Source organism: Cicer arietinum, unplaced genomic scaffold, assembly GCF_000331145.2.
Source record: "Cicer arietinum cultivar CDC Frontier isolate Library 1 unplaced genomic scaffold, Cicar.CDCFrontier_v2.0 Ca_scaffold_5755_v2.0, whole genome shotgun sequence".
NCBI classification, from domain to species: Eukaryota; Viridiplantae; Streptophyta; class Magnoliopsida; order Fabales; family Fabaceae; genus Cicer; species Cicer arietinum.
Window position 1 is genome coordinate 1 of NW_027339402.1, and position 10,193 is coordinate 10,193.

At 33.8% G+C, this 10,193-nt stretch overlaps 1 protein-coding gene across 8 annotated transcripts; it reads right to left on the reverse strand.

Annotated features, from left to right (window-relative positions):
- Positions 1–646: 646 nt before the first annotated feature.
- LOC101490055 (ABC transporter B family member 11-like) lies at positions 647–9,840 on the reverse strand. Of its 8 annotated transcripts, none has more exons than XM_073364737.1 (14): positions 9,724–9,840; positions 9,137–9,482; positions 9,003–9,057; positions 8,704–8,879; positions 8,391–8,612; positions 7,792–8,030; positions 6,957–7,482; positions 6,531–6,804; positions 5,520–6,394; positions 5,073–5,339; positions 4,234–4,497; positions 3,819–4,112; positions 2,886–3,308; positions 647–1,123 (listed from the first exon to the last, which is right to left on the reverse strand). In XM_073364737.1, the coding sequence occupies exons 2-13, from the start codon at positions 9,464–9,466 to the stop codon at positions 2,952–2,954; spliced, it is 3,879 nt and encodes a 1,292-aa protein (XP_073220838.1). In that variant the 5' UTR covers positions 9,467–9,482; positions 9,724–9,840; the 3' UTR covers positions 647–1,123; positions 2,886–2,951. The 8 variants fall into 8 exon arrangements, with proteins under 8 accessions (XP_073220838.1, XP_012567913.1, XP_027187282.1 ...); XM_012712459.3 differs by having other exon boundaries at positions 9,570–9,834; XM_027331481.2 differs by having other exon boundaries at positions 8,391–8,465; positions 9,137–9,834.
- Positions 9,841–10,193: the final 353 nt, after the last annotated feature.

The following is a 10,193-nucleotide window of genomic DNA, read 5'->3' on the forward strand; positions in this document are numbered from 1 at the left end:
ATAATAATAATAATAATAATAATAATAATAATAATAATAATAATAATAGTAATAATAATAAGAATAATAATAATATTAATAATAATAATAATTTGTGAATCCATAATTATGCGCACTGGCCACTGCATAATTATGCAGTCCATTTCAAAATTGAATCATTCGGTGTTTGTTTAATTTTTTGTTTTTGGTTGTGTATACATGTATTGTCAAAAGCATTTTAAGTATTTTGTATCCTCCCACATAGCACATACGTTGTTGTGGGCTTAATCTTAATGAAATGCTCTTTTTGCCTATGTAAAAGAAAATTAATTTGAAGGATTTTTTTTTTTTTTAATTTAGTTTGAACACTATAAATGCAGGAATGAGTTGAGTTTTTCATATGAATGTGAACCAATATTGCCCATGGGTGCCTTACAACGATTCTTCTTGATATAATTTTTTTTTGACAATTAATTTACATAAATTATAAAGTTGAGAACATTAACAATCTACTGTTCAAGGCATAAATTCATTACAGGGCAACACTATTTACTTTCCTTTATTTTGCTATAGTTGTACCTCCTCCCCCCATCCAAAAGAATGCTTATGTTTTAAAAAATGTATTGATTTCTAAGAGATTCTGCAATGAACCAAACTAAAGTATATATTTTCCAGAAAATTGCATTTTGAATATTTAGAGATTTTAGATGACACCAAGTTACTGCAACAAATACATTTGAAAAATTAACTGACAGGACCTACTCTTGTTAGGATTCATAGAGAACTCACAGTCACAGGTTGATAAAACGTACTTTCTATACAAAGTAACATATGCAGAGACAATAAGCCCCCTAGACTAAGGCATTTCAAGAAAGTTTACAATTACAAATCCTAAGAATGAGAACATGTAAAAATGAATTTAAAGTGAAAAAGAGATATCATTCTCATTGTGATGGGGGCTTCTCCTTTCTAAGCTCGTTGACAACAGCAGCAAGTGCTTCAGGATTAACCCCAAGATCACATAATGCAATTAGGATAGAAAGAGAGTGACGATCTAACCCCGTGTTGAGAATATTAGACATGTGAAATGCCAAGTCCAAAGATTCTCTGGCCCTTCTCGCAGCTTCTGGATCCATGCTTAAACCTGAGTGAGATGTTTAATACATAATAAATAAACCAGTGGAATAAACCCATCAAACTTGTTCCCCTAAAATATCACTTTCTCTTCTATTTTGTCTCTGAAATATATAACAACTACTCCCTAAACTATTTTAATTCATCAAGTTAGTCCCTAAACTATCATTCTCTATCTTAATTTTAACTTGATGGATTAATCACATTTTAGCGACTACTAATTACATTTATATAGTGTTAGATACTAAATTGAAGGTTTACTGAACGAATTTGAGTTAAAGCAATTCAGAATCACATATTAACATAAAGCAGATAATCATTCAGAAAATGAGACATTATTGCAGAATGGTTTAGGGTTACAATGTAAACATGAAAGAGAACTTGAACAAGCCAAAAAAAAATCACAGGAAGAAGCAAAAATGTGATATATGCATAAAAGTATGGAAGAGCAAGCAAATGGACACAAAATACACGGTGGATCTGTCGCTAGGGTTTCGACGAGGAATCGCAAAAATACCAGAAGTGGATATTCTCTCCCAAAACTTCCACGATTACTATTTCTTTTTCACACAACCGGTTAACTCAAACAACGTTTGTATTATTTTGCAAACGTACTTAATTAAAATTAAATTTATTCAAACGTAAAATATTTTTTTTAAAATAAAATATCTATGGATTATATAATAAATATATTTTTATTATAATATAATGTGAATTTTATTGTTAGTGTTAAAATGGGTTAAATTTTTTTATATTTTTAAATGTGAAATGAATAATTTAAAAATACTCATTAATTTATTTTTAACTAAACGTAGATTTGAAGTAAAATTAAATTTATAGAATCAATTTTTAAGATAACTCAAATATAGTATCAACTCTCTTTTTTATTATAAAATTATATTTAGAGTCATAATTATAAGTGGAAAAATTAAAATTCCCTAGATATAAATTCTCTTTTAATTTATTAGATATATTTTTTAAATATATCTCTTATTAATTCTATCACTTTATCTTAAAAGATAAAAACAAAAATTAGATATATTCATATATAAAGAATATTTTAGAAACATTCACACATTAAATTCATTCTTTATTTTTTTAATGTGTAAAAATTAAAAAATAAAATATGTTTATATATAGAGACTAATAGACTTTTTGTTACTAACAAATGAGCAACAAATTGACGAATTACACGAGCTAGAGTCAAAAAACATAATCTAAAAAACTCCAAAAAGAATGACTTTTCTTAGCAAACAAATGAACACATACGAGTAATTGAGGTTGGTCAATAAAAAAGCTTAAGAAGAGAGGACAGTTCACAAGAGGCTAGATGAAAACAAATCCTTTATAAACCAAATTCATTATAACCTTAGAATCAAATTAATAAATTATCCACATAAATCAAAAGCTAATAAACTTGATGCCCGAATGCAATACTCTAAGCTCTCCAAATCTAAACAAAAATAGTAATACTATTATATCAAATTTTCGAACGACACTGAGACATCCTCAAAATAAAAGTTTATGATCCTCTTTGTCCTTACGGTTGAGATAGTGTCACTCTAGCAAATTTAACTATTAGAGATACATCGATTTTTCCTTGTTTTTATCAAACGAGCATCAACCAAGTCATTTTCTCAACCCTGAGAATGAGGAGAATCATGAACTTCTACTTTCACGAGACATCATCTAGCGTCGTTGGAGTTTTGAACAGTTTTCAAATACTAGTCTACACTAGACCATTTATCAAAATGATTCACAATATAATTTACCTCAAATTAGTTATAGTTACCCATATTGAAGAAAAAAAGTCTCATAATCCTTCATAAGTATGAGTCTTAAGTTGAAGCAATGCTACTTGTGTGCAGTGCTACTAAAGAAGCATAGGTACCACCCTTGTTGAGCAAGGTGTCGTGCTTTCCTTTCTCTTCAACCACTCCATTTTTAATCACTGCGATTGAATTTGCATCCTTTATGGTAGACAATCTATGAGCCACCACAATGGTGGTTCTGTCAACCCTCACTCTATCAAGTGCATCCTGAACCACTTTTTCAGACTCAGCGTCAAGTGCACTTGTGGCTTCATCTAGTAGTAATATTCTTGGACTGCTCACTATGGCTCTTGCAATTGCCACACGCTGCTTCTGCCCTCCAGATAGTTGTATCCCTCTCTCCCCTACTATTGTATCATACCCCTACATATCATGTTTTTCTAGAATTCAGTACTTCATAAGCCATGCATGCTGCATATATAACTAGTTATTTGAAATATTACAATTCACATGTTTGTTGCAGAAGTTTTAAGAACATATTCAGCTCATTGAGTATTGAATGCTATGTAACACTGACACTTCAGATCGAAGACATGTCTAGTGTTTGACACGTGTTAATGTCCGACACCAAGATGATACTGATACATATGGTCACATTCAATCACTTTCATTTTCTTAAATTATTATTACAAGTGTCTATGTATCAGTATCTTGTTCAGTGTCTATGTCAATACTAGTAATAATCAATATGAGTGTAAATTGTTGATGAACTGGATACTGACACGGTAGTGACACATGTAGTTAGTAGTTATATTCAACTACTTTCATTAGTTTCATTTTCTTAAATTATTACAAGCGCCTACGTATTACTGTCAGTTTCGTGATTGGTGTCTACATCAGACTGCAAGTGCTACATAGATGGTTTGTATTTACCTGCTGCAAGCTGCTAATGAACTTATGAGCATTTGCTAGTTCTGCTGCAGCTATAATTTCAGCCATTGTTGCATTGCCACCTTTTCCATATGCAATATTGGCTTGGATGGTATCATTGAACAGCACGGGCTCCTGGCTTACCAGCCCCATCTGCTGCCTAAACCATCTAATCTGTAGCTTTTGGATTTCTGTTCCATCCAGCCTAATTTGTCCTGAATCTGGATCATAAAATCTTTGCAATAATGAGATCACTGTTGATTTTCCACTTCCACTTTCACCAACTAGAGCAACTGTCTGATTTTCAATAGGACAACCAAACTTTAAGCTTCTATCTAAAAAAGACCTAGATGGATTGTTTGATAGTGAGTTCTTGTGAGATTTATGCATCAAACCAATATATAATTTTTTAAGTTACCTGTCCTGAATGTATGGTTAAGGAAAGATCTTTGAATATATGAACATCTGGTCTAGATGGATACTTGAAAGTAACATGTCGGAATTCAATCTCTCCCTTCACATCTTCCAATGTCATTCCTGATTCATAACTGGAGTCTATTTTTGATTTCTGATCAAGAATAGCAAATATAGAAGCAGCAGAAGTTTTTGCTTTACTAGCTCCTGCAGTCATTAAGCCAGATTGAGATATGGCCACTGATGCCAATGTGAGAGAGAAAAATACCTGAAAATTAGGAAACGATATGTTTAATGCTAGAACAGTGTGTTGAACTTAGCTATTATATTTATCCTTGTTGCTTTATTTTTACAAAAAGAGTAACTTATTAATCTGTATTAGCAATTAGCTTATGCTTGTTACTAACAATTGACATGGGTAAAAAAGAGCATGAATTTGACTTCTTTAAAGTAAAGATACATATACAACAAACAATGAAATAAAATTATGAAAATATAAATTCAACACTTTGTGCTCTGGTATATGGTTGACTCCACTTTTGGAGGGGGCAAAATTTATTTAACATGTTCGGATGTTTTCGAGTAGAATTGATTTTGTCTCCATAATTGATTCTAATTTGAAGCTACAATTTGGAAGTTTTGCCTCTAATATTAATATTTAGTTTATAATTTATTGTTCAACTTACTTTTACATTAACGTTTCTAAACATAAATCACTGCGCATCCAACTAACTTTTAGATAGAATCAATTTTACAAAATCAATTTATTCAAAATCAATTATTGTCAGTTTTCACCAAAAGCTCTATATTTGACATGACCTCTAAGTTGGGACAATAACTTACTTGAAAAAATTCTGTTATTGTTGTTTGGCCATTCTCAATAAGTTGTGCTCCGGCATAAAAACTGCATGCATAGACACAAAACAGAAAGAAGATTGATAAGCCAAAACCAGCTCCACTGACTAAACCATGCCTTTTTCCTGTCTGGACTGGTACTGCACATTTCTTCTGGTATAGCTCCATCACCTTCTCTTCGGCACAGAAAGCGGAAACTGTTCTGATATTACCTACTGCATCATTTGCTATTTGACTTGCTTCTTCATATAGTTTCTGTCAAACATATATAGAGCATAGTAACATCGTGTCAAATAGATATTAGTAGTACTAATTAAATATAGAAACAAAAATGTACTACATAAATTTAGAGACAAAGAGTCATTGAGACTAAGCATATTTGATTCATCCTCATAATGTAGTTTATTTATAGTCAGATGTGTGTAAGGCACAAACCTTTGCATCTGTGCTGAATCCTTGCATGGACTTGATTTGCAAATGTCCATTTACTAATAGTAGAGGTAACAAAATAAGAACAATGAGCGAAAGCTGCCAATTTGCCACAAAGGCAATTACCAAGGCAGTAACAACTGTAGCAATATCTTGAACCAGCAAACCAAGTGCATCACCAACCAAAGTTCGAATTGAAGCAGCATCAGTTGACAGCCTTGCACCTAGTGCACCACTTGAATGCTCAGCTTTATCAAACCAGCCTACTTCCATGTGAATTATTTTCTCAAAGCACATTAACCGGATCTTTTTTATCAACTTAGAACCAGCTACAGCGAAAAAGTAGGACCTCAATGGATGAAGAGCGAATGAAGCCACACTAAGGGCAACATATATTAATGCCCAAAACTTTGAGTCTTTACGGAGTTTGTCTGCAGGCTCAAAGAATGTAATTATCATCTTGGAGATTAGAAGTCCATAAATTGGCAGCATTGCCCCAATTACCGCGGCTGCTAGAGTCCCTATGAGTAACACTGGGATTTCTTGCTTGTTAAGATAAGCAAGGCGGCGAAATGAGATATCTGGAGTTTTACTTTTATGTGATGCTGCAGAAGGAACAACTTCAGACCCTTCTTCTGATGTTTCAAAGAGACCAAGTGTGGTACTAGTAGACATATGATTTGATACTCTGAATGACTGGTGATTGCTGTTTTCAATCCCAGATGAACCCCAGCTTGACTCTCTTCTAGAAACTACAAAGTTCTGTAGTTTATCTGAGGCATTAGCATCATACTGTTCTGATGAATCCCTTTTAATTTCTTGAAACCGAATGAGCTGACTATAAGCTCCATCAGGATCTTTAGTGAGCTCAGCATGTGTACCTGATAATCAGTTAAAAGATATAAGAATGATGCATTGCATGTGTTGAGGAAAAATGAAGTGCGACATGAAAAAAGCAAATTTTCATACTGAGTTTCATTTTTGTGGAGTGGGAACTTAGTATGTACGTATGTATACCTTTTTCTACTACTTTTCCTTGGTGAATAACAGCAATGACATCAGCATTCCTTATTGTGCTTAAGCGGTGAGCTACTGTGATGGTTGTTCGGTTTATCATGATTCTGTCTAGTGTCTCTTGTACCACTCTTTCAGACTCGGCATCAAGAGCACTTGTTGCTTCATCAAGGAGTAGAATTCTTGGATCTTTCAGAATTGCTCTTGCTATAGCAATTCTTTGCTTTTGACCACCAGAAAGCTGAGCTCCATGCTCTCCAACCATTGTTTCAAGTCCCTATATTAATAATTTTCCAGAACTAATAAGGTAAGACGGACATAACATTTAATGAAAAAACATATATACTATAAAATAGTCTTCAGTTTATTGTATAATAATTCAAACAATGTAGTAATTTTCACAAGATTAATCAAGAATTGAGAGCTTACATTGGGAAATTTATCAATGAAGTTAGAAGCATTAGCAAGTTCAGCTGCAGCTCTAATTTCTTCATATGTTGCTCCATCCTTACCATAGGCAATATTCTCCTTAATGCTACAAGTAAAGAGAACCGGTTCCTGGCTGACTAAGCCTATTTTCTGTCTGATCCATTTCAGTTGAAATTCTCTGAGGTTGATATTGTCAATGAGAACTTCACCACCCTGTGGATCATAAAATCTCTCTATCAAACTAATAACCGTCGATTTGCCACTCCCGCTTTGCCCTACCAAAGCTGTGCTAGTGCCACTTGATATTGAAATAGAAAATGCATTGAAAATCATTTCATTTGGTCTTGAAGGATAACTAAAGCAAACCTCCCTAAATTCTATATCTCCATAAATATCATCTAGCTGCATACCAGCAGTGTCATAAGCATCAATATTTGGCTGCCTCTTTATTGTTTCAAACATTTTAAAGGCAGCCGCTTGTCCAGCAGAAAATGCAGTTAAGATCGGAGAAGTCTGTCCTAGATACCTGGAAAATCGAAATTAGCTCAAAAGAAGTGATATATTGTGTTTTTAAGAGTCCCACATTGGATTCCTCACCTTACAAGTCAGTTTGGTAAGGGTTGAGCTCAACCCAAAGACTAAAATGGTATCAGAGTCAATCCAAGATCTGTTGGGCGACCCACTATCAGACCACTCGGGTCACGCTCCATATGTTCAGTCATGAACGTGAGGGGGTGTCAAGAGTCCCACATTGGAAGATGGGTTTTTTTAAGATATGTAATAATGCATGGACACAGTGTAGATGATAGATAAAACAAAAACTAACTTGACTTACAAGGAACCTGTTAGTATTGCATTAAATACACCCATGACGTCACCTCCTGAGTAACCTTTCTCCAATACCATCTTCCCTCCAAACCATACAGCCAAAGCATAAGTGCAGTAAACAAATAAGCGAATTGTACCAAGGCCTAAACCAATAGCCAATCCTTCTTGCACTCCGATTTTGTAAGCTTTAGTTAAGGATTGATTGTATTGAGCTATAGCTTGCTTCTCGCCTGTAAATGATGCAACCTGCGCCGCGCATTGGAGCAATTGTGTCGTTGTTAGAACAACAACTCCAATTCAAAAGAATAAAGATACGAAAACACAAGAGAAAGAATACATGTGTTTGATCACATAGTTCGGTCAATTGTGTCTACGTCTCCGACTGCAGAATAGGCAATTTCTTTTTATTAATTTCAAGCTTACAATTTACAGTGTACAACTTGTATTTAAATACTACAGCCCATATTACAACTATGAGTCATACCCAACTATCAATACCGTTGTGATTATCCTATAGATTACAACTATGAGTCATACCCAACAGTTGTGTATCTTAGAAACATGAAAATGAAAAACAACATTATGGAGGGAGATTGGCGTGCATACCGTTCGAATTGACCCAACTGTCCGATCTACAATAGTTGCTGCTTCGGAATAAGCTGCTTGTCCACGGGACGCCATCTTTGCAAAAACAAAGCTCATTATGGAACCAGAGAGGACAAGAAGTGGAAGAGAAGATAGAAGGACAAGCGTTAGAAGCCAACCCTTGATGAATGCCACAACTAAGCCTCCTAAAAAAGATGACACATACTGTATGAATTTTCCTACCTGATAAGATATCACACAAATAAAGGAAGAGTAAGTTATTACATTCAAATTTTGTTATCATAATTATATCAATAAACTGATGCATTAGTACCTTCTCTCCCATGGCTTCTTGAATCAGAACTGTATCACCTGACATTCTTCCAACAACTTCACCACTGTTTGTTTCCTTGTCAAAGAAACTGATATCTTGCCTTAAAATTGCTTTCAGGTATAAGGCCCTTATTCTTGCAGCTTGTCTCTCCCCTGTGATCATCCAACAAGCCACCTCTGGAAGTTTTCATGTATAACTAACTCTTGTTATTTCAATCTTAAGCCAAAATGTATATACATATTGATATTTATAGTTATATAAATTTGAATTATACTAAGGTATAAAATTTTACTGCTTACGCAGAAATGCTGCAAAAAAGGCGGCTGCACCCGAGAATGCAAACTTGAGAGACACCTGAGTATGAAATGACATGAAAATAAGGAAAACTATTTCACAAATTGATTGTTAATGATGGGGTGCTAGTTGTTATTACCTTTGAAACTTCATGAACTACTTGTTTAGTGTTAACATTTCTTCCAAAAGCATCAATAGCATCTCCAATTATTATAGCAATTAAAGGCATAGAGACTCCATTCCCAACAGCACTTATAGTCCCAACAAACATCAGCAGATAATCCCAAGAGTCTGCAAATGAGAAAAGCTTGTAAAAGGGTACTGTTTTATTGCTTTGATCCTTCACCTTGTTCTTCTTGGAATCTTGGTTCATGTCAGGCATTTCTTGGACAGTTTCAGGACCTTGATGAACTGGTTGATGATTAGTTGTTGAACCAATATCTCCATCCAAGCTACCCTTGCTCACCATTTTCTCCAATAAATACCTTCCAAAAACCAAAATGAAACAGCTCCTTAAGAAAGTTCAATCAAATGAATTTTGACAATATAGATATCAAAAATACAATAGCTACCTAAATTGGATACTAGTTGACTTTTTTGGTCAAACTTAAACTGTAAGGGAAAAACATTTCTACATTGTTAATCCTTCTATAAACAAGGATCAGAACATGTCAAATATATTATGTCCTGATTTGTCTAATCTATTCTAATAACGTTAATACATACAACTAAGGAGAGAAATTTTAATTCCCGATTCAAATTCAACAGTAGAGATTAAAAATAATTAGCAGCAGGTAAGCTAGATTAGGCCATAGAGAGTTGCAAAACCAACATGCACATGAGTCATCAAAACAATTATTCAATAGCAACACGTATATATGTTACTAGATTTGACTAATAAAATTGGGTATGGTGGGGACCACATGATGTTTGCTAAATAGAATTACCTCTCCAAATCTTTTCCAAATAGCGTTATCTTATAATAAGACAACTAGTTTCTTGTTTATGTATAATATTTGCTTGGTTCATATAGTATAGTTTTAATTATAGGGTGCGATAGCTAGGTCTACCATATTTTAAAGGGAGAAAAGAAGGAAGCTAACAAAAAGAAAAATGCAATAGCCCTACAATAGAATGCATATAAGCTTAGAGTGCATGAGTCTAATAAATTTTGCAAGTACATATCAGACATTTTA